General features: G+C 36.5%; 1 protein-coding gene across 1 annotated transcript in view; it reads left to right on the forward strand.

Moving 5' to 3' along the window:
* Positions 1-6873: 6873 nt before the first annotated feature.
* The window catches only part of LOC110561697 (solute carrier family 22 member 22-like), a 35790-nt gene continuing 19086 nt past the window's right edge, over positions 6874-23577 (forward strand). Inside the window, exons 1-5 of the mRNA XM_060389406.1 lie at positions 6874-6945; positions 12059-12481; positions 16142-16245; positions 22080-22234; positions 22690-22858. Coding sequence (XP_060245389.1) covers positions 12080-12481; positions 16142-16245; positions 22080-22234; positions 22690-22858 — 830 coding nt within the window. The 5' untranslated portion in view covers positions 6874-6945; positions 12059-12079. The remainder of the gene's footprint in view (positions 6946-12058; positions 12482-16141; positions 16246-22079; positions 22235-22689; positions 22859-23577) is intronic.

The following is a 23577-nucleotide window of genomic DNA, read 5'->3' on the forward strand; positions in this document are numbered from 1 at the left end:
TGCCCAAAATTGAAGAAATTAATTCACCTTAAATTAAACTCATCAAATTGCTTAAGAATAATATTCGACTGTGGGCAAACTGTGTTTCTTCTTCATGGTGGACATATATTTTTCATTATTAACTATACTTTGTCAAGGATGCATAAGTTGGCATAGCCTAAAGTAGCCCTGAGCTGTGTGCATTTATGTATTGTTAGCAGCTTCTTGGCTTTTAAAACTTATATTAAGAGAGAAAGTTGGCTTGTTTCAGCATAAGTAAGAGGATTGTGATTGGAGCCAACATATGGAAAGCAAAGCTATTCTGTTTTGATTTAATGAAGGCATTCATTATTCTCCAGGGGCTTTCTCTGCTTGTGTTGGAAACAAGATGTTCCCTGCTATCATAACTAATTATTATATCTAGCACAATCTCAATCCCTATCTGAAGATACTGTCCAGACCACCTGGATGTCTAAAGGTGAATTCTTTCTCTTTCTTGCTTTATACCTACAAGAAGACTAAGCTGTAACTCTGGAGATCTGAATAAATCAGAACAAAGAGAATTTCAATTGATCGTTGGATCATAGAATCTTGATATGATGCTGGTATGAAACTGCATGTTACCATTCATATACTGTGTTCAGATGGAGTAATCATTAGGCACTGTGAGCTTAACAGAACATAACAAGATAAAACAGAATTGGTATTTTTTTCTCACAATGCTAATAGCTTAATGGAGGTGTAAAGGGTTAACTGGGAACTGACTACTGTATTAGAATGTTTCAACAAAAGTACCCGTACTCCACTAAGGCAGGGAGTGGGAGCATACTGAACAATGGGAAGATCCTAAACAAAAGTGTAGAGGTGAGAACATTCTCCATTCTTTTGAAGACCTAAAGATTCCTCCTTATTTGGCCTAAATAGGGACAATGGGCAGACAATATTTAAGCCTAGATAAGAAAACAAGAGCTAGACAGTTTTTTTTTTTTTTTTTTTTTTTTCTCTAGAAAGGGAATGCTTGCAAAATGCTCAGGCCCAGGCATTCATTGTATTTCTAGTCTCTGATGAACAAACTGCAAAATTTATCATTAAAACTTCATGAAGGTCACATTAGGACTTGCTGATTTAAAAAAATGCATGCTCTCATTTTTGGCTTCATGAAGACTCACCTGCCTACTTGATCTTGGCTCATATCCATTCTGTTTTGATGGTATTGTGATGTGGTATTTATGTGCGTGCTACTGAAATGCTTCTTAGGTGGGTTAAAGATTTACAGAAAACAGATGGACTTTGATAGAGTATTTAAAGACACATAACTAGAAACATTCACCAAGAGATGAATTTGAATGAAGAAAGCCAGAAACCAATCAATACAAGATGTAGTGTCTTCCAAAGAGTCTCAAGAACGCTGGACAATCAAGTGAAGACAATGTCCTAGGAGCAACTGCCAAAGAGACAGTAATCAGGGTGTCAGATCCCCTGCTAAGTCAAAAACAATGATGGAGTGAGTTCACCACTATGAGCTATCAACACAGGCAGCATCAGTTTCTTAGTGAGCAATTTTGATGGACTCAAAAGGACATACATGATTACATTGGTTTTCAGAGTTGATAGAGACAAATTAAAGACGTGGACTACATAATCAGTTCTTTTAGGAAACCACTAAAAAAGAGAATAATATTAAACAACATGAACAAAATATTAAATTGAAAACATTAAGGGGCTATTTTAATTGTTATGAAGTAAAATTCATGAGGTGGTGAAATGGTTCACTGAATAAGTACTGTTTGGAATGCTGGTCTGAAGTTCAGTATTTAATCTCTGTAACCCTCCAGAGAAGGAAAAAACTGACTCTCAAAAGGTATCCTTTTATGACCTCTGTCCACATTTAAACCATGACATCTGTTCACCTGGAAGGGAAACATTTGCTACTACATCTAAAAAGAAGAATGACTTAGTGGGCTTTACATAAAAGTAGCCATTGCCTTAGTGTGAACAGGGTAAAAATTTTCTCATCTTTGGCATCATTACGGTCTAACAATGGAGGGAGTCATGTCTTGCCACTGCTATCATCATTGTATGTAGTTCAGCCAACTGATGACTTAGAGTAATCAATACTCTTCTTTACATTCTTCTGGGATTGAATTATGTTCAGTGTATTTGTTTCTTGCTCTTGGTCAAGCACAGTTATCCTCAAACAGAGGTGGGTATTCTGGTGGCTGGGTGACAAAGAGAGATTCTTTTTACAGCTAATCTGGTTTGTCCTAAGATTCCAGATCTGCAAATGACTTTATTTCAAGTTAAATGGGCTATAAGAAGAGCCGAGAGTCTTACAGTGTGTAAAAGTTTGAGTCCATGGCAAATGAACATATTATTAATTTTTCATTAAATAAAAAAGTTCCGTAAGTCTTCAGTATTGTATGAACCCCCAGAGCTCTACAGGTAAAACAGTACTACAGCTTTCTCTACTTCCTAAAACAACAGAATATAGTGTGAGAAACATATAAAGTTGGGTAAAGAAAAATCATGGAAAAATATTTATATTGTACCAGAACTAGGTGTGTGTATACCAGTATCTGTATTTTAACTTCGCTGTGTACCTTAACTGCTATATTTTATTGGAGTTTTGGCAGAAAAAATAGTCATTGATCTCACAGGATGTATCATTTTGAGACCTGGTAATTATAAACAAGCAGGTAAATGAGTCATGGAATATTGGATTTTTGTATTTTTTTGTGTTTGTACATGTGAATGGTTGCCCAAGTATGTAATGGTTACATGTGTGTGTAAATATGTATATGTATGTATGTATGGAGGTTAGAGTAACCTTAACTGTTATTCCTTGGGAACATTGTCCAACATATTTTGAGACTGACATTATGCCTATTTGGGGGATTTAAAAAACAAAATAGGTTAAAGAAAATTAGTCTTAGGCTACCATTTTTACATTACAATCACTTTACTAACCACACTGTCCCCCCCATAACCATGAGATTTTATTTACAATAGGTGCTTAAAGGAACTATTACTTTTAATATGTTTTATAACTATTATTTTAATATGTTTAATATGTTCTATAGGAAATAAGATGTATATATATATAAGAAATGTATATATATAAGAAATAAGAATGGATGTGTGCATTCATGTGTGCATTGTGTGTGTATGTAAAACAATAGTAACTAAAGAAGATGCCACTAATTTGATAGCAAGCATGGGGCGTATGAAGGGGTTGGAGAAGGGAGACTGAGAGGTAAAAATGATGTACTCATGTATGTAATTTCAAAATAAAGCCAAAAATTAAATTAAAGAAAGATTCAAGCTTCTTTTTTTGACTCTGTTGTTTGCTGCTTGAGCTAGTAGTATCAGCAAGATAGTATCAGATAATTGAATCTTGTTCAGTTCTTTGGAACATCCTTCAGAGAAGCAGTGAGAGGAAGAGATGAAAACTTGGCTCTTGTAAAGGAAATCTACCTGGACCTCTATGTAGCTCTTCACCCGCCAGACTTTCTTCCTTCCTCCTTTCCTCCCTTTCTTCCTCCCTTCTGGGAGACTGGGAACTGAAACCCGGACCCCACACATGCTAAGCAATAATTTTACCCTTGATTCCTGCTCCCAGACCCAATGTTAACATTTTATTTTTTAATTAAAAATAATTGTTTTATACAATATATTTTGATCACAGTTTTTCTTTGCTCATTTCCTCTCAGAGCCTTCCTAACTCCCCCATCCCCAGTCCAACTGTGTGCCATTTTTCTTTTGCAAGAAAAAAAAAAAGACAAATAAAACAGACAAACAATAAAAGAAAAAGAGCACAAGAAAAGGCACAAGCACACACACACACAGACACACACTAACAAAAACAAAAAAAACCCACAAAATCTGAAATCATAATATACAAACCAAAGACCAGTGAGGTAAAAAAAAAAAATACTCATACAAAGCAATCTGAGCCATTGTTGACTTTCAGTGGAAGTTGTGCTAATGAACACACACACAGTCTTAACTCTAACAAATTCTAAGAATCTCAGAAACTATTCTTGAAAATAACAACTAAAAGAAGTTAATGCCCTAGAGCATGGGAGGTAGACAGACAGACAAAGGAACAAAGGAACAAAAACCCAAATCTGTTTTTATTCTAAAACTTATTTTAATAGTTTCCCTCTCCATTATCTTGATTGTCTTCCATTTTGAGTGAAGGGGCTTAGCAAATCTGACTCAGGTGTAAGTGCTGCTTCTAACATTGTTTAAGTCATTTCTTTGTCTTCTCTTCATTTTCTGTTCCCCAGGATACAATTAGCCATTTCTACTTGCAATCATTTCTATGGAGAGTTGATCCACCCTCGTGGTGTAATCTATTTCCACCAGAATATGAAACATGTTACTTCTTCTTTATGACAAATTTAAAGCAAACAGATAAAAACTATCCCTGCATTTTCTCCCTTTTTTCCTCACTGCTTTCACCTCCCCCCCCCAAATTTTCCTCACTATATTCATTCCAGCTCACATTCCATTGTGAAAACATTACACCTTTTAATTTTTCTTATCTGGAAAAAAATTTACAGCTTTTCTCCCGCCTTCAATTGTATTTACTTCTTTGTCCCTCCCTAAGAGCCCCCACTCTGAAGTGGAAATTTCTGGACTCAGTTTTGTCATGTGATGTTTTCCTTCAAGTTGACCACCCTTTCCCAATAAGATCACTTCTATCTTATGTCCCCTTTCTGTTGCTCCCTCACTCCCTTCCCCAGCAACTATGGTATCTTTTCACTTCCCTGGTTTCTGTAGTTAGAGCAGGCTTTAACTTCACAGCTGAAGATTTTGAGCTAAGAGACTTCAGACGACAGAGAACATGCCATGTTTGTCTTTATGGGTCTGGGTTAGCTAGCTTAATTTGACCTTTTCTAGCTCTATGCACTTATCTGCAAAGTTCATAATTTTGCTTTTTTTTTCTCTGCAGCTGAATTGTATTTTATAGTGTGTGTGTATCGCATTTTCGTTATCCATTCATTGACTGAAGGATATTTAGATTGTTGCAGTTTCCTACCTATTGTGGATAAAGCAGCAACGAATGTGGCCGAGCAATTATTTATGTATTTTTACTCCTTGGTAGCTGACTTTCTACTGTAGCTTTATTTTTAGCTTTTTGGGAATTATCCACACTGATTTTAAAAGTGGCTGGATCAGTTTGCAATCCCACCAGCAATGACTGGGTGCTGCCTTCCCCATCTTCATCCATGATTTATCATAGGTTGTTTGTTGATCTTTACTGTTCCGACTAGAATATGAAAGACCCTCAAAGTTGCTTTAATTTTCATTTCCAAACTACTAGGAATGATGAATATTTTGAGATACTTCTTAGCCATGTCTTTCTTATTCTGATAACTCCATTTTTTGAATGGATTTTTTTTCCTTCTTTTCCTTTTGAGTTTCTTAGATATTTTTAACACCATCTTCTATGAGCTCATCATCAGAGCAGTGCCACTGGCAGAGTCATGTCCTTGAAGTTAGAACTCTGAGTTATTTTTTTTTCCTGAAAATGTAAATATATCCCAGGCCTCTTATATACTAGGTAGATGCCCAGTGAGCTGCATCACTGGATCTCCTAATTTTCTTCATGAATATATCCTGTTGTCAGTACAGCAGCAGCCACAAATAGAATTGGAGCTGGTTGAAATAATTTCATGCACAGATTTAGACATCATTCATTTTTTTCATAGGAAAACAATATTTTTATTGTCTACATTTTGAATGACAAAAATATTGAATCCATTTAAAAGAGGATGAAAATTTTCTGAACTGAAATTAATACTAGAAGAGGAGTTAATTTAGAATTGCATTTATATTTAATAAAATTACTATGCTAAATTTATGTCTTAATGTATCAACTCTGTCAGCTATTTCTACGTCCATGACTTTTACTGTGTTGCTTTGTGATTCATTTTGCTGAGCAGCTAAGATTATATCTCTGTTCTTTGTTCTTATTTTGTAATGTTTCTTGCTCTGTTCCACAAAGTATCAGCAGATGTGGTGCATATGGAGACCGAGAACATTATACATTTGTTGCTCCTGCTCTTGGCTGCATGCTAAAGTCAGGAAATCCACTGGAACTCACTTGCTTTCAGAGTTCACTTAGTTAAATGTGTTAAATATTCAACTTGGGAGATAATTGACTGGACTGAGTAAATATTTTTTAGTAAAATGTATGATGACTTGTATCATAGGGAAATACATGCTGAATTTATGATTTCTAAAGATCCAAGGTCTTATAGAAGCTACAGGAATAATCTTTTGTTTGGTTGGTTTGTTTGTTTGGAATTGCTATAATTGCCACACACCAATGAGTAGTCACATGCCCATGCACATATGGGAAGAACTAACTGACCATAGTGGGTTATTTTAAAAGTCATGAGGTTGGATGGTGACCATTTGGCAGTATATAAATGAATGGGAGTGGGAAAATGTGAATACATATGATGAACTTTATTGTATGTCTGAATGAAATATTAAAGAATGGAGAAAAATGCAGTTATTTCCAGGTAATAATTATTTGTCACTGGATGGGCATGTTTTCTAAAAGCTTTAATTTACTCAGGTAGAAATGTCAAAGCTGGGAAACCACAGTGGTGATGAGAGAAAACTACACTGAAACACAGAGTCAGAAAAACGTTGCTTGGCATTGTTCTAGCTCTTGTTCTGGATCCAGCCTGAAGGTTGTGTGGGAGTCTACTTTGTTTTTGTTTTTCCCATAAAGTACCTAGACACCAGCGTTTCTCACCTAATACAGTATTTCCCCTTAAGCAGAAAAGCACAAGCAACTCTACAAACTAAAGTCCACTTCAGTCATGTATTTTCTGTAGTAACCAGAGGTAAATTAATAACTTTGGCCTAAATATCATTCTTTTTGGTGAAGATACATGGCCTTTCTTTATTTGTGATTTGGCCGTGTGTAACAGAAGTCTTACATAGGTAAGCTTTTGTACTTTTATTAAAATAGCAACAAATGTAGGGTTAGTGAAAGATCCTTTCCCAGTCTGTGGGCTATTGTTTTGTTCTGATGACAGTGTCCTTTGCTTTACAGAAGCTTTTCAGTTTCATGAGGTCCCATTTGTTGGTTATTGATATAAGAGCCTGTGCTACTAGTGTTCTGCTCAGGAATTTGTCTCCTATGGCAATGATTTCCAGGCTCTTCCTCATTTTTTCTTCTAACAGATTTAATGTGTCTGGTTTTATGTTGAGGTGTTTGATCCACTTGAACTTTAGTTTTGTGCAGCGTGATAAATATGGGTCTATTTGTATTTTTCTACATGTAGACATCCAGTTAGATCAGCACTATTTGTTTAAGATGCTGTTTTTTTTCCATTTGGCTTATTTGTCAAAAATTAAGTTCTATTAGGTGTGTGGGTTCATTTCTGGGTCTTCAACAAAAAGGAGGACCCCAGGGAAGAGCCAAACTCAGAAGAGCAAACAGGATAGACATAAGAAGTAGAAGAAGACAAGAAACAGGACAAGAGCCTTCCACAGGAATCTCTGAAAGACTCTACCCACCAGGTTATCGAAGGAGATATTGAGATGCACAGATAAACTTTGAGCAGAGTGCAGGAAACCTTACAGAAAAAGAGGGAAATAGAAAGATCTGGAAGGGGCATAAACTTCTCAAGGAGAACAACAAAACCAAAAAATCTGGGCCCAGGGATAAGGGAGAAAAAGCAAGGGTGGGTGTTCTGGGAGGAGACTAGGGAGGGGGCTACCCAGAGGAATCAAGTCATCAAAGCAAAAAGATCTTGATTTAGGTGGAAAAAAAATCAAGGACTTGGTTGTCCTTATGTCTCCTATTCAGAAAGAATCTGAATAAATTTAAAGGAATATGAGAATTCCTTTTTTAAGATCTTATACTGCTACCTTCAGGCATTATGAGCACAACTACCAGTTTACTGTTGAACTGCAGTAGTTTTTTTTAATTGTAATTCTCTATCTTTACTTTTTAAAAATTATAACTTGATAAGTAACACTGGTATGTTTTGCTGGTCTGAATAGATTTTATAATTTTTAAACAAAGTAGAGCATGAAAGTGTAATTCAATGAATGTAGTTAACATATATGTCATTTAAATACATAGAAGTGTCAGCTAACTCAGTTAACTTTGTGATATAAAATGATACAGTACAATAAAAGGGACATTTAAATTTATCAAAATGGTTTTAATCCTTGACACAATTCTTAACCAATCCCATTCAGCCTGACTCATGGTTTTTTGTGTTGTTTTTTTTTATGGTTCTTTTTAGCTATATTTTAATCAGATACATTCCTGATCAATGCTAGTAATCATTTTGTTTTTAGCATAAGACCTGGACACTTCTTTCTTAAACTTCCCTTTCCTTACCTTTATCACCTGAGAAGACCTTGGTGTTTCATGGAATGAGTTTACAGGGACCATGCCTTGAAGCAGTGCAGTAGGAAGGCCTTCACAATACTTAGGAGAAACTTAAGGTTTTTTTCATTTTAAGACATCATTTGAGAATATAGTTTCGTTTGCATTCACAAACGAAATTAATTCCTATCATATATAAACATATATATTGATCATTTATGCAAACACATCATTTGATCAAGCCAAGGTTAAGCAGTTTTAATTGAAATTATTTTTCAATGATAGACACTAACTTATTCCCTTAGCTTCCTATAGTGAATAATTAAGTAATGAACATAAGAGGCGAATATCTCATGAATGTGTCTTTCTTTGGATTTAGAAACAGAAGACTGACTGGTGAACTTTTTAGATGCTTTTGAGGAACCTTCATAGTTTTGTTTCTATGAGATGCTGATTTACATTGCATTCCTGTGAACAACACGCAAGGACTCACCTCTCTCAAACAATTGCCCCATGTTTGTATTTCTAATAGATTTTTGTAAGAGCTACCCTAAGATGTGAGGGGATACGTTATCCTTGTGACTGGACTTGGTTTTGATTTCCATTTTGCAGATGATTTGTGAAAACAAGCTCTTTTTAAGGGTTCCTAGCTGTCTAAAGAATGTATGATATATATACATATATATGCATATATGTATATCTGCATATGCATATATATGTTTTAAATTTCTTTATTATTTTTATTATTCAGGTATAAGAAGAAACTTGCTATAACTGAATATATAAACAATACTAAAAGATAGTATTCTATGTGAAAACAACAAGACACTGAAACACAAATTCTGTTTGATTTGACTTAGATATGCAGATCAAAACCATTGAACTCATAGGACCAAAAGTTAGAATAATACTGATTTGAGGTGGGATAAGTTGGAAGATGCCATTGAAAGGGTTAAACCACAATGATGAGATAGGCAGGCTATCAGTATATTTTTATTTATTTATTTATTTTTGTTTTTTATTAATTACAGTTTATTCACTTTGAATCCCACCTGTCGCTCCCTCCCACCTCCCCTCCAAAACTCACCCTCCCTCCCTCTGCCCCACCCATACCCCTCCCCCAGTACACTGATAGGGAAGGTCTTCCTCCCCTTTCTTCTCATCCCAGCTATCAGGTCTCATCAGGAGTGACTGCATTTTCTTCCTCTGTGGCCTGGTAAGGTTGCTCCCCCCTGAGGGGGTGGTGATCAAAGAACAGGCCAATCAGTTCATATCAGAGACAGTCCTTGTTCCCATTACTATGGAACCCACACCTAACTGCCATGGGCTACATCTGTGAGGGGTTCTAGGTTATCTCCATGAATGGTCCTTGGTTGGGGTATCAGTCTTAGAAAAGACCCCTGTGCCCAAATTTTTTGGTTCTGTTGCTCTCATTGTGGAGCTCCTGTCCTCTCCCAGTTTTTCTATCTCCTTCTTCATTCATAAGATTCCTTGCACTCTGCCCAAAGTTTGGTGAGTTTCAGTATCTGCTTTAATACCCTGCTGGGTAAAGTCTTTCAGAGGCCCTCTGTGGTTGGCTCCTGTCCTCTTCCCTATTTTCACCCTCCTCTGATGTCTACCCCATTTACCTTTCTGAATGAGGATTAAACATCATACCCAGCTCTTAAGGTGTACAAATTTTAGCATAGTTATCCTATATTATATGTCTAATATCCACTTATAAGTCAATATATACCAGGTGTGTCTTTTCACTCAAGATGATCTTCTCTAGTTCCCACAATTTGCCTGTAAATTTCATGATTTCCTGAGTAGTATTTCATTGTGTAAATGTATCACAATTTTTGTATCCATTCCTCAACTGTGGGACATCTGGATTGTTTCTAAATTCTGACTACTGCAAATAAAGCTGGAAGAAGGAGAAAACAGGAACCAGGACAGGAGTCTACCTCAGAGGGACTCTGAAAGATTATCCAGCAGTGTATCAAGGCAGATGCTGAAACTCATAACCAAACTTTGGGCAGAGTACAGGGAATCTTAAGAAAGAAGGGGGAGATAGTAAAACCTGGAGAGGACAGGAGCTCCACAAGAAGAACAACATAACCAAAAAATCTGGGCACAGAGTTTTTTTCTGAGATTGATACTCCAACCAAGGACCCTTCGTGGATATAACCTAAATAACCTTGAACCCCTCCTCAGGTGTAGCCCACGGCAGCTCAGTACCTAAGTAGGTTCTCTTGTAAGGGGAACAGGGACTGTTTCTGACATGAACTCAGTGGCTGGCTCTTTGATCACCTCTCCCAGAGGGGGGAGCAGCCTTGCCAGGCCACAGAGGAGGACAATGCAGCCAGTCCTGATGAGACCTGATAAGCTAGGGTAAGATGGAAGGGGAGGAGGTCCTTCCCTATCAGTGGACTTGGACAGGGTCATGGGAGAAGAGGAAGGGAGGGTGTGATTGGGAAGGAATAAGGAAGGGGGCTACAGTTGGGATACAAACTGAATAAACTGTAATTAATATAAAAATAAAAATTTAATTAAAAAATAAATATGCTATGAACATGGTCGATCAAATGTCTGTGTATCCTTGAGCATATTTTGGATATATGCCTAGGAGTGGTATAGCTGGATCTTGAGTTAGCACTATTTCTAATTGTCTGAGAAAGCACCAGATTGATTTCCCAAGTGGTTGCACAAGTTGAGCTGTCAGTATTAAGGCACATATACATGATGATAGAAATAGTAGTTAATCTAATTATTGGACATTTTATGCTTTGAATATATGTAATATATGTATGTTAATATTTTCTCTATTTTTTATTTCCATTCATTTATTGTACAAAGTAATAGTTTACATTATTATATTTTCTTCATGTAAATAATGTATTTTGGTCATCTTCAATCTCCTATTATCATATCCTGTTACCTGCAACCCACCGTTCGCCTTCCTTACCTTTAATTTTTTTCCTCTATTTTTTATGCATTAACTAGATTATTTGCCTTTTTCTCTTTACAAATATTATTGTTACATATGTTATGCATATATATATATATATATATATATATATATATATATATATATACAACCTGCTAAGTCCATTTAGTTGAGCATATGTATTTTTTTAGGGTTGACCAATTGGCACTTCATAACTACTTTCCTGGAGTTTACTGATCCTCTCACTCTCGGAAGTTATTAATTGCATACATCTCTTCATTTAGGGTTGGGGCCTGTGAGATTTTTACCATCCATGTTGGCATGGTAATTGATGTTGTTCAGATCTTGGTTAGGCTTCCATATTTTTGAGATTTCATATAATAGCTTCCTTGTCCTGTAAAGAAGATATAGTCTCACAGGGGTCAGAAAGATGGTAATAGCTATTGGTATCTTTAAAAACCTACCTCTTGAGAGCTGAGAGGAACACATTACTTTGCATATTAACTGAATTTCTAAATTGGTGTTCATTCAGTAGGTTGCCAAATCGGGGATATTTAAAATTTTTTTTCTGTCATTATGAAATAAAACATACTGCTGTCAATGTTGTGAAATCAAATGGGTTATTATATTTTAATACATAGGCAGAGAATGTACATTTTCTTTAGAAAATAATGACTATTTCAATTTTTGAATTTCTGTCACATAAAAATGTATATCTTTAAATTAATAAGTCAAGATTTTGAATTTATGTTTTCTATATCAATATACCTATAATTCTACAGCTGACATTTGTAAGAATCACCATGGCCTTTGATGAAATTCTGCATCATGTAGGTGACAGTGGAAGATTTCAGATTTTGATGATTGTCCTTTCCAACATTTTATTTTTGCTGTCATCATGTCATGACTTCATGGAGAATTTTACAGCAGCCATCCCTGATCATCACTGCAGAGTAAATCTTCTGGACAATCCAATAACTGAAATTAATATCACCATGAACTTGACTACTGAAGCTATGATGAAGGTCTCCATCCCAATGGGCCCAAATCAGAAACTGGAGCAATGTCGTCGCTTCCGGCACACCCAGTGGCAATTCTTAAATCCCAATATATCAACTTCTAACATCACCGAGCTGGAGACCGAGCCGTGCCTGGATGGATGGACATATGACCACAGTGTTTTTACTTCTACCATCGTCACTGAGGTAAAGTACTTACATCTAGTGCTGTCTAGTGAATTAACTAGAGAGCCCTGACGTTGAGTCATGAGATGTAAGATCATTTTCACAAAATACTGAGAGTAAGGAGGCAAAGAGAAGCTCTCTCTTTCTCTGTGTAAGTACATGTCTATATATTTTTAAGAGTGATATAGCTTCAAAGTCAAGATTTGTAAACTTTCATCTTTGGCACATACTTTATATTTCTATGTTTATACTTCATATGAATCTTTCTCCATATATTTGAAAAAAGTAACACCATCCTTCTACACAACATTTAACTGTCTGTGGTGATTGCATTCAGATATTATGCTCAGTACTCAGCTTATTTGAGTATAACTTCCTAGATCTATTCTTGAACAGTTTTATATTTCAGTTTATTTATAGTTAAGGCTTTATATACTGTTATTTAGGAAAATGTCTGGTTAATGCTGTTATCTGAACATAATTATTAAAAATTCTACTTTACTACCTAAGATAATACTATTTAGAGTATTTGCAAGACATATACAAGACATTTAAAAGCAGAAGTTCTCAGCAATACATTCTTTGTAAGGGGTGGGTTCTGGAGGTTATCACTCCTATCTTTGCTAGAATTTGAGCTGGTTTGATATTTTGCATATCTGAGTAGGTAACCACAGCTCCTATGACTCCGTGAATTGGACAGTTACGATATGTTCAGGATATCGAATTTTCCCTGAGCCTTGGGGGGCAGATAGTGGTTAATAAAGATGTAAAAAAAACAAAAAAAACAAAAAAAACAAACTGTTTTCTTAAGGACTGAACAGTCAGTCTCTTTTTCTAAGCTATTGTCTAATTATGTGTCTCTTCATTGATTGCTACCTACTACTAAAAGAAGCTTCTTTGAGCAAGACTGAGAACAGTTAGGTCTATAAGTATACACATAAATATTTATATGTGTATTAGTTAATATTTTATTGTTGTGATAAAACATCATAGTCAAGGCAACTTATAAAAGAAAGATTTAACTTGGCTTATGGTTTCAGATGATTAGAGTCCATAATGGAGGAGTGAGAGCTCACATCTTGATCTACAACCATAAGGCAAAGAGAAATCACTGGCAATCTTATGAGTCTTTTGACACCTCAATTTTTACTCCCAGTGACACACATCCTCCAACAAGACCACAATACCTCATCCTTTCAAAAAAGTTCAAGCAAAAGGGAAACAAGTATTCAAACATATGAGTCTTGAGGTCATTCTTATTCAAACCACCACAAGAAAGCAATTTGACACTATAACTATTGAACAAAGTAGCAATAGCAGGTTCTGTCCCCCTATGAAGGTAGATGACCTCTGCAGCCCTGGCCTTTTGATCAGTATTGCCACACCAAGCATGAAATTTTCCACTGTAACGCAGGCCTCAGATCGAGTGGAAATGTCATTAGTTATGCCATGATTGTTAAATCATATCACTTTTACACAAGTGGACACATCTCTTTTTAGAAATGGTTTTTCATATAACCAAAACCTGCTCCCAGACTAAGACAAATATCTTACATTATATTAAAGATAATTAAGCCCTCTTCATTGAAGGTTGAAATTGTAGAACACAGATGAAGAAAATTTAACTATCTCCATTTGCTATAATCACATTCCCAAAGTGAGGGAAACAGGGACTATTTCTAACAGGAACTCAATGACTGGCTCTTTGGTCTCCCCACCCCCGAAGGGAGGAGCAGTCCTGTTAGGCCACAGAGGAGGGCTTTGCAGCCAGTCCTGAAGATACCTGATAAAACAGGATCAGATGAATGGGGAGGAGGTCCCCCCTATCAGTGGACTTGGAAAGGGGCACGGTGGAGATGAGGGAGGGAGGGAGGGACTGGGAGGGAATGAGGGATCGGGACACGGCTGGGATACAGAGTTAATAAAATGTAACTGATAAAAAAATAAAAAAAAATAATAAAATTAAAAAAAATTTATTAAGCTATTGAGAAAAATGAAATTATGAAATTCACAGGTAAATTGTTGGAGATGGAAACTATTATTCTGAGTGAGATAACCCAGAGTTAGAAAAAGAAATACTGCATACTTTCTTTCATCTTTAAATGTTAGTTTTGAATCTTCACATATGTGTGTTTTGTTTAGAATATTCATATAAGTCAGGGAATTATTAAGGGGCAATGAAAAAGAGTTTCAAGAGAGGTGGTATGGATATAACCTAGAACCTCCACTCAGATGTAGCCTGTGGTAGCTCAGTAACCAATTGGTTTCCCAAAGTGAGGGGAACAGGGACTATTTCTAACAGGAACTCAATGACTGACTCTTTGGTCTCCCCACCCCTGAAGGGAGGAGCAGTCCTGTTAGGCCACAGAGGAGGGCTTTGCAGCCAGTCCTGAAGATACCTGATAAAACAGGATCAGATGAATGGGGAGGAGGTCCCCCCTATCAGTGGACTTGGAAAGGGGCACGGTGGAGATGAGGGAGGGAGGGAGGGACTGGGAGGGAATGAGGGATCGGGACACGGCTGGGATACAGAGTTAAAAAAATGTAACTGATAAAAAAAAATTAAAAAAAAAAAAGAGAGGTGGTATAAAAGTTTAAAAAGGAGTAATGGAGTAGATTAATTAATAGATTAGTAGTAGATTAATTAGTAGATTAATTTTGGGTTTGGGAGAGGATAGTAGAAGAGAGAACAAAACAAAGGAAAGGAGAAATGACACTAAAGCACTTAGGAAATATTCATGAATACCTACTATAATAGAACAAAATTTAAGTTTTTTTAAATATACAAATGACAACTAGATTGAGAAATAAAACAGGAATTCAATACCTTTCACAATATTCTAAAAACAAAAACAAAACCCCAAAATATCATGAGGTAACTATAATCAAGCAAGTGAAAGAAATGTATAGAAAACATTTTAAGACACTGAAGAAGACATCAGAAGATAAAAACAACAACAACAACAACAAACCCTCTTTGTTCATGGATCAGTAGGATTGAAAAGGTTAAAATAGCCATCCTTCCAAAGCAATCTATAAATTTAATGCAATTTCCATCAAAATTACAACACAATTCTTCATAAAAATTGAAAGATTGATTTTCAGAAAACTCAGGACAGCTAAAAAATATAAAGAAAGAAAGACCTGCTTGAGGTATTATCAAGTTGTACTACAAAGCTATAGTAAAAAAACAAAAAACAAAAAAACATAAAACACATTGTAGGGCTTAAAAAAAACCAAACACATTGATCAATGCAATCAAATCACAGATGTAAATTTTCCTCCTCTCTTTCCAGTCCCACCTTCACACCCCCATCCCCTTTCCCCATCTTCCTCTTTGCGGGTATAGAATGTATATGTTTCATTTGAGGCTAAGCATTATGCAGTTCACCATCAGCTCTGACAAGAAGTGGTATATGCACTAATTTGTGCATATAAATGTAAGTCATAGAAGCCACATCAATACTGTGTACATTTAGTAAAATAACAGTAGTAGGCTCTCCCCAACCCATTGTCATTTTTAACCATAAGTTACCTAGAATGTAGTCCTTGTCAATGTTAAACATTAATTATAGACTATTTTCTATTATCCAACAAGTTTATTCTCTAGTTATATTTGGAGCCTCTTTTCATATCTAAATATAATTTTTCGTTATGATATTTTTATTCACTCTTTTACAGTGGGATTTAGTATGCGATTTTCAGTCATTCAAATACTATGCACAAGCCACCTCGTTGGCAGGGCATGTGCTGAGTAGTCCTCTCTCTGGCATTGTTTCTGACAGGTAAGCTTCATTTTTTGACAAAGAATACCTGTAAAACTGTTTTTAAGTAGAGATGGATCAGTGGTTAGAACACTTACTTCTCTTTCAAAGGACAGGAGGTTTGATTCCCAGCACCCATATAGTAGCTCCCAACCATCTGAAACTCCAGTTGTAGAAGATCCACTACCTCTTCTGCCTTCCTCAGGCGCCAGGCATGCAAGCAGTAAAAAACTGTTTTTAAGGACTATATATATTTATTAAAAATTATGAACATTGACAGAATCTAGGTAGACTGAGTGCAATATAAATGATAGGTGTGTTTCAAAGGAATAACTAACAAACCAAGGTACTTTGTAGCTATTGTGAAGGGTGTTGTTTCCCTAATTTCTTTCTCAGCCCTTTTGTCTTTGGTATACAGGAGGCTTCTGATTTGAGTTAATTTTGTATCCAGCCATATTGCTGAAGGAGTTTATCAGCTAAAAGAGTTCTCTGATTGATTTTTGGGGGTCGCTCATGTATACTATCATATCATCTGCAAATAGTGATACTTTGACTTCTTCCTCTCTGATTTATATCCCCTTGATCACCTTTAGTTGTCTTACTGCTCTAACTAGGACTTCAAGTTGAAGAGATATAGAAAGAGTGGGCAGCCTTGCTTGTCCCTGATTTCAGTGGGATTGATTTAAGTTTACTTCCGTTCAGTTTGATTTGGCTATAGGCTTGCTGTATGTTGTCTATGCTATGTTTAGGCATGTGTCTTTTATCCCTGATCTCTCCAAGACTTTAAACATGAATGGGTGTTGGATTTTGTCAAATGCTTTTCCACATCTAACCACATGATTATGTGGTTTTTCTCCTTCATTTTGTTTATATGGTGGATTACATTGATGGATTTCCATATATTGAACCATCCCTTGCATGCCTGGGATGAAGCCTACTTGGTCATGGTGGATGAAATATTTTATGTGTTCTTGGATTTGGTTTGCAAGTACTTTATTGAGTATTTTTGCATCATTGTTCATTAGAGAGATAGGTCTGAAGTTCTCTTTTTTATTTGGGTGTTTGTGTGATTTAGGTATCAAGGTGACTGTGGCTTCGTAGAATGAGTTTGGTAATGTTCCTTCTGTTTCTATTTCTGGAATAGTTTGAAGAGAATTGGAGTTAGCTCTTCTCTGAAGGTCTGGTAGAATTCTGTGCTGAAACCATCTGGACCTGGGATTCTTTTGGATGGAAGACTTTTGATGACTGTTTCTATTTCCTTAGGGGATATAGGACATTCAATCTATTTACTTGATTTAATTTTGGTAAATGGACTCTATCAAGATAATTGTTCATTTCTTTTAAATTCTCAAATTTTGTGCCATATAGGCTTTTGTAGTAAGATCTAATGATTGTTTGGATTTCCTCAGTGTCTGTCACTATGTTCCCTTTTTCATTTTTGATTTTGCTGATTTGGACAGTTTCTCTCTACCTTTTAGTTAGTTTGGCTAAGAGTTTGTTTATCTTGTTGGTTTTCTCAAAGAATCAGCTCTTGGTCTCATTGATTCTTTGAATTGTTTTCTTTGTTTTTAATTCATTGATTTCAGCTCTAAGTTTGGTTATTTCCAATCACACACCCTCTTGGGTGTGTCTGCTTCTTTTTTTCCCCTAGGGCTTTTAGGTGTGCTGTTAAGTTGTTTGTATGTGATATCTTCAACTTCTTTCTGGAGCACATAGTGCTATGAACTTTCATTGTGTCTCATAAGTTTGGGTAAGTTGTGCCTTCATTTTCTTTGAATTTTAGCAAGTCTCCAATTTCTTTTTTCACTTCTTCCCTGACCAAGCTGTCATTGAGTAGAGAGTGGTTTAGTTTCCATGTGCATATAGACTTCTTGTTATTTCTGTTTTTTGTGAGGTCTAGTTTTAGGTCATAATGGTGTGATAGGATACAAGAGATTATTCCAATCTTCTTGTATCTGTCAAGGCTTGCTTTGTGCCTGACTATGTGGTCAATTTTTGAGAAGATTCCATGAGGTGTTGAAAAAAGGAATATTCTTTTGAGTTTGGGTGAAAACTTCTGTAGACATCTATTAGGTCCATTTGATTTAGGACCACTGTGTCATTATTTCCCTGTTTAGCTTCTGTCTAGATGATCTGTCCCTTGGTGATTAATTTTGGTTGAAAGTCTATTTTATTATATATTAGGATAGCTACCCCAGCTTGTTCTCTGGGTCCATTTGTTTTAAAAACATTTTTCCAGCCGTTTACTCTATCTTTGTTGCAGAGGGTACTTCTTGGATGCAGTAGAATGTTGGATCCTGTTTCTACACCCAATCTGTTAGTCTCTGTCTTTTTATTGGAGAGTTGAGTCCATTGATGTTGATAGATAATAGTGACCAATGAACATTAGTTCCTTTTATTGTGGAATTGGTGGTCTTACTGTGATTCACTGCTTGTTTTATTTTACTTTTTGTTGGGAAATTATCTGTATCCTATGTTTTCTTGGGTATAATTGTTTTCGTTGGATTGGACTTTTCCTTCTAGTATCTTCTGTAGAATTGGTTTGCTGTGTAGATATTGCTTAAATTTATTTTTGTCATGGAATATTTTGTTTTCTCCATCTATGTTGATTGAAAGCTTTTCAGGGTATAGTTGTCTGGGATGGCATCTGTGGTCCCTTAAAGTTTGTATAACATCTGCCCAGGCCCTTCTGGCTTTCATAGTTTCTGATGAGAATTCCTATGTGATTCTGATAGGTCTACCTTTATATGTTACTTGGCCTTTTTCCCTTGCTGCCTTTAATAATTTTTCTTTGTTCTGTAGATTTAGTGTTTTGACTATTATGTGACATGAGGAGTTTCTTTTCTGATCTAGTCTATTTGGTGTTCTGTAGACCTCTTGTAAGTTTATGGAGATCTCTTTCTTTAACTTGGGAAAATTTTCTTCTATGATTTTCTTAAAAATATTTTCTGGACCTTGGAGCCTGGAATCTTCTTTTTCATCTATTCTTATTGTTCTTAATTTCATCTTTTCATGGAGTCCTTGATTTCTTGGATGTTTTGTGTTTGGAATTTTTCTGATTTTACTTTTTCGTTGGGAGAAGTATCAATTTCTGCGCATGTATCTTCAGCTCTAGAGATTCTCTTTTCCATCTCTTGTATTCTATTGGTGATGCATTCCTTTGTTGTTCTTTATCTTTTCTCTAAATTCTCCAGCTCCAGCATTTTCTCTGTTTGTGTTTTCTTTATTGCTTCTAATTCTGTTTTCATGCCTTGCCCCATTTCCTTCATCTGTTTGAATGTGGATTCCTGTCTTTCCATGATGTCCTCTATTTTTTTTTTTTGGTTGTTTACTCTCTATATGCCACTAATTGTGCCTCTGCTTGTGCCCCTATTTGTTTGGCTATACTTGCCTGTTTTTCTTTGAGAGCTTTGTTCATTTCCTGTTTATTTGCCTCCATTTGTGTGGCTATTTCTTTGAGAGATTTGTTCATTTCTTCTTCATGTGCCTTTAATAACTGGAAAAGCATAGCTTTAAAATAATTTTCCTATGTTTCCGATTAAATATTAAAAATTAAAATATCTATTGATTTTGGGGGTTGCTGGTGAAGCCATGATGTACTGATTTTTTTGTTGGACATGTTCTTACGCTGACCTCTAGCCATCTGCTTATCTGTAACCTTTGCTGTTTGTTCCTGGAGTGTGTACTTCAGACTGGGTCCGTCTTTCTCTGGTGTCTGGAGTATTCTTCAGGAAAATAAGAGAGGTCCACTGGTTTGACAGTGTGTATTGGTGTTTCAGCTGTGGCTGAGGGAGAAAGGTCACAGGCCGGGAAGCATAGGCATGTGCATGGAAGTGTACCTTGAAGGACAGGGTGCTAGAGCATGTAGATGACTGTAATGTGGGGCTTAAGTCCAGGAGGGAGTGTGGGCGATGGCAGCGTTTGTGGGCACAATGCGCATGTTGCCTGAATACCTCAGTGGCCTACAGGCCTGTCTTACTGTCCTCCTGGTATTCAGATCTGTGGGCTTCAGGAATTGTTTACCTGGACTCTACCGATAAGGGAGGTCCTCCTCCTCTATTGTCTGACCCTATCATATACTATCAGGTCCCATCAGGACTGTCTGGATCCTCTTCTTCTGTGGGTTGGCTAAGTTGTCCCACCAGAGAGAAGTGATCAAGGAGCAGGCAACTGAGTAAATGGTAGGGCTAGACCATGCAAGGAGATAACTTAGAACCCCTAAACCCCCTGCACAGATGTAGCCTATAGCAGCTCAGTCTCCAAGTGGGTTCCCTAGTAATGGGAACAGGAATTGTCTCAGTAGCCAGCTCTTTGATCATTTCCCCCTGATGGGAGAGCAGCCTTACCAGACCACAGAGGAAAGCAATGTCACCAGTCCTGATGAGACCTGATAGGCTAGGGTCAGAAGGAATGGGAGGAGGACCTCCCCTATTAGGGACTTGGGGAGGTGCATGGGAGGAGATGAGGAAGAAAGGGTGGGATTGGAAGGGGAAGAGGGAGCTATAGCAGGGATACAAAGTGAATAAACTGTAATTTATTAAAAATATAAATAAATTTTTTAAAAGTGAAAAAAAAAGTTTTTCTCCCTCCCCCCAAATGGTAGGGCTAGAGAGATGTGTCAGTAGTTGGTTTTTTGGGTTGTTTTTTTTTTTTTTTTGTCTTTTTTGGTGGTGTTGGTAGTGGTTGGTCAGTTTTCTTTTTATGCTCTCAAAAATTTTTATATTATTAATAATGTTATTATTAATATTAATAATTTATTCACTTTGTGTCCTAGTTGTAGCCCCTCCCTCATCTTCTCCTGGTCCTACCTTCCCTTTCTCTCTCTCCCTCTTCCTCCCTTCTACTAATCCTCTAGTCTACTGATAAGGGAGGTCCTCCTCCTCTATTGTCTGACCCGATCCTATCAGATTCCATCAGGACTGTCTGGATCCTCTTCTTCTGTGGTCTGGCTAAGTTGTCCCACCAGAGAGAAGTGATCAAGGAGCAGGCAACTGAGTTCATGTTAGAGACTGTCTCTTCTCCACTTATTAAGGGACCCACATGGAGACTGAGCTTTCTATGGGCTACATCTGAGCAGGGTGTCTAGGTCCTCTCTATGCATGGTCTTTGGTTGTTCTAGGTCCTCTCGATATATGTTCTCTCTCTCTCTCTTTTTTTTTCTGGCTTTGTTGGTCTCCTTATTTGGCTCCTATCCCCTCCAGGTCCTTTTTTCATCTCCCTTCTTCCATAAGACTCCCTGCACTCTCAATAGTTAAGAGTGCTTGTTGATCTTTCAGAGGGTCACAGTTCTTTCTGTTCAGATGTTCCCTTCTGGTCTCAAGAGATACCTGCATACAACACACACACACACACACACACACACACACACACACACACACATGCACTCGCAAAAAATGCATACACTGAAGAAGGACTAGAAAGGGGACTGGAGAGATGAGTCAGCAGCTAAAAAGATTGGGTGCTCTCCCAAAGGTCCCAGGCTCAATTCCCAGCACTCATATGGCAGTCCACAAGCATACATAATTCAAGTTCACTGGATTTTGCTTCCTTACACAGACATACGTGCAGGCTAAACACTAATGTGCATGAAATAAAAATGAATAAAATAAAAAAAGAAATTAGAAGTATTCAGTGTGATGTCTCAGATCTGAAATAGCGAATAGTGCTGTATTAGATACAAAGTGACTCTACATTGATATTTATGTAAAGATGTGTGACTTTCATTGTTGCAGTATGGTAGCATAGGCTCTCAGATTACAAGGATCTAAGAGTAATGGGGATTCTCTGGGGATGTGACAATGATCTATATGTAATCAGTTGTTAGATTTTTCACTGCTTTCATTACTGTTACACAGGTTTGGAAGGAAGCCATTGTTGGTGTATTCTTGCTTAGCCTATGGGATTTTGGGCACCTACTGTGCCTTTGTCCCCAATTTCTCCCTTTACTGTGTTTTGAGATTCCTGCTTTCTGCCTCCATGAGCACTATCATGAACAACTCTCTTACCCTTGGTAAGTTTGCCTTGATCGGCATACATGTATTGCCTTACATTCTTGAAATCTTGGTATTGTGCTGGTTTTGTTTTTTGTTTTGTTTTGTTGACTTGACATAAACTAGAGTCATAAGGAAAGAGGGCACCTCAGTTGATGAAATGTCTCCATCAGAATGGACTGTAGGCAAATATATGGGACATTTTTCTTGATTAATGAATAATATGGGGCGACCTACTACTGTACTGGGTTATACAGGAAAGCAGGCTTAGCAAGCAACGGAGAGCAAGCCAGGAAGCTCTCCATCTATGGCCTCTGTTTCAGTTCTTGCCTCCAAGTTCTTGCCCTTACTTCCCTTTATGATGGTCTATAACTTCTAAGATGAAAGAAGCTCTTTCCTCCCCAAGTTGCTTTTGGTCATGGTGATAGACACACCACTAAGTGCAAACTAATACAAAACTCTTCTTTTCTTTTAGTTTTAGAAGAAATGTCAGTCAAGTGGTGCACCATAGCTGTAATACTAAGTGGACTGTTCATGAGTATTGGTCAGGCTGGGCTTGGAGGACTGGCTTACATGCTGTCAGATTGGCACAGACTGCAACTTGCTTTTGCCTTGCCATACTTCATTTTTTCTCTTTTGTTCTGGTATGTGCATTTTGATTTGTACTAAGCCATTAAACTTCAATGATCATAACATATGATAGTGTTGTTATATCTATTGAGGAATATTTTGCCATTTACTCATGTACTCTGGCCTGTCTTAAGTGATATATGCAGAGAAATAAATGTAAAAGCCCTAACAGAAAAATCAATAGCAGGATAATTCCTTCAGTTAATTTATAAACTTAAGTGAATGATGGTTCAAAATTTCATGTAACATTACTTTATTCTTCACTTGATTCTGAGTTCAAACCATAGGAAAGTCTACATAGATGACAGTCAATGACAGAGTGATTTGAAAATAGATATTTTTGATCTTTCTTTAAGGAAACAAGAAACAGTCTTTTTTGTATTAAAGCAACTATTCTGGTATTCTTTAAAACTTTAATTAGTCTTCTCAGGAAAAAACACAAGATATTTAAAATAAACAATATAAAAATTAATATTTTTAATTTGGAATATAAACATTTTGTATTTAAAAATTGTGAATCTCAAATTACTGTCACATATTAAAGTGGCAATAATTTTAGAATTAGAAAACTACAAAACACATTCTGATTTTGAGTAATGGAGTCTTTATTCCTCTTTAAGAATAAAAATCTTTTTTTTTCTAGCTGTGAAAGTGTATTAAGAGGCTTAGTAACAGGGTATGACAGTGTGATTCATGAATAAATTGAAGGTTGGTTAAATCCTGGAATGTCCTT

This window comes from Meriones unguiculatus, chromosome 8 (assembly GCF_030254825.1).
Source record: "Meriones unguiculatus strain TT.TT164.6M chromosome 8, Bangor_MerUng_6.1, whole genome shotgun sequence".
NCBI classification, from domain to species: Eukaryota; Metazoa; Chordata; class Mammalia; order Rodentia; family Muridae; genus Meriones; species Meriones unguiculatus.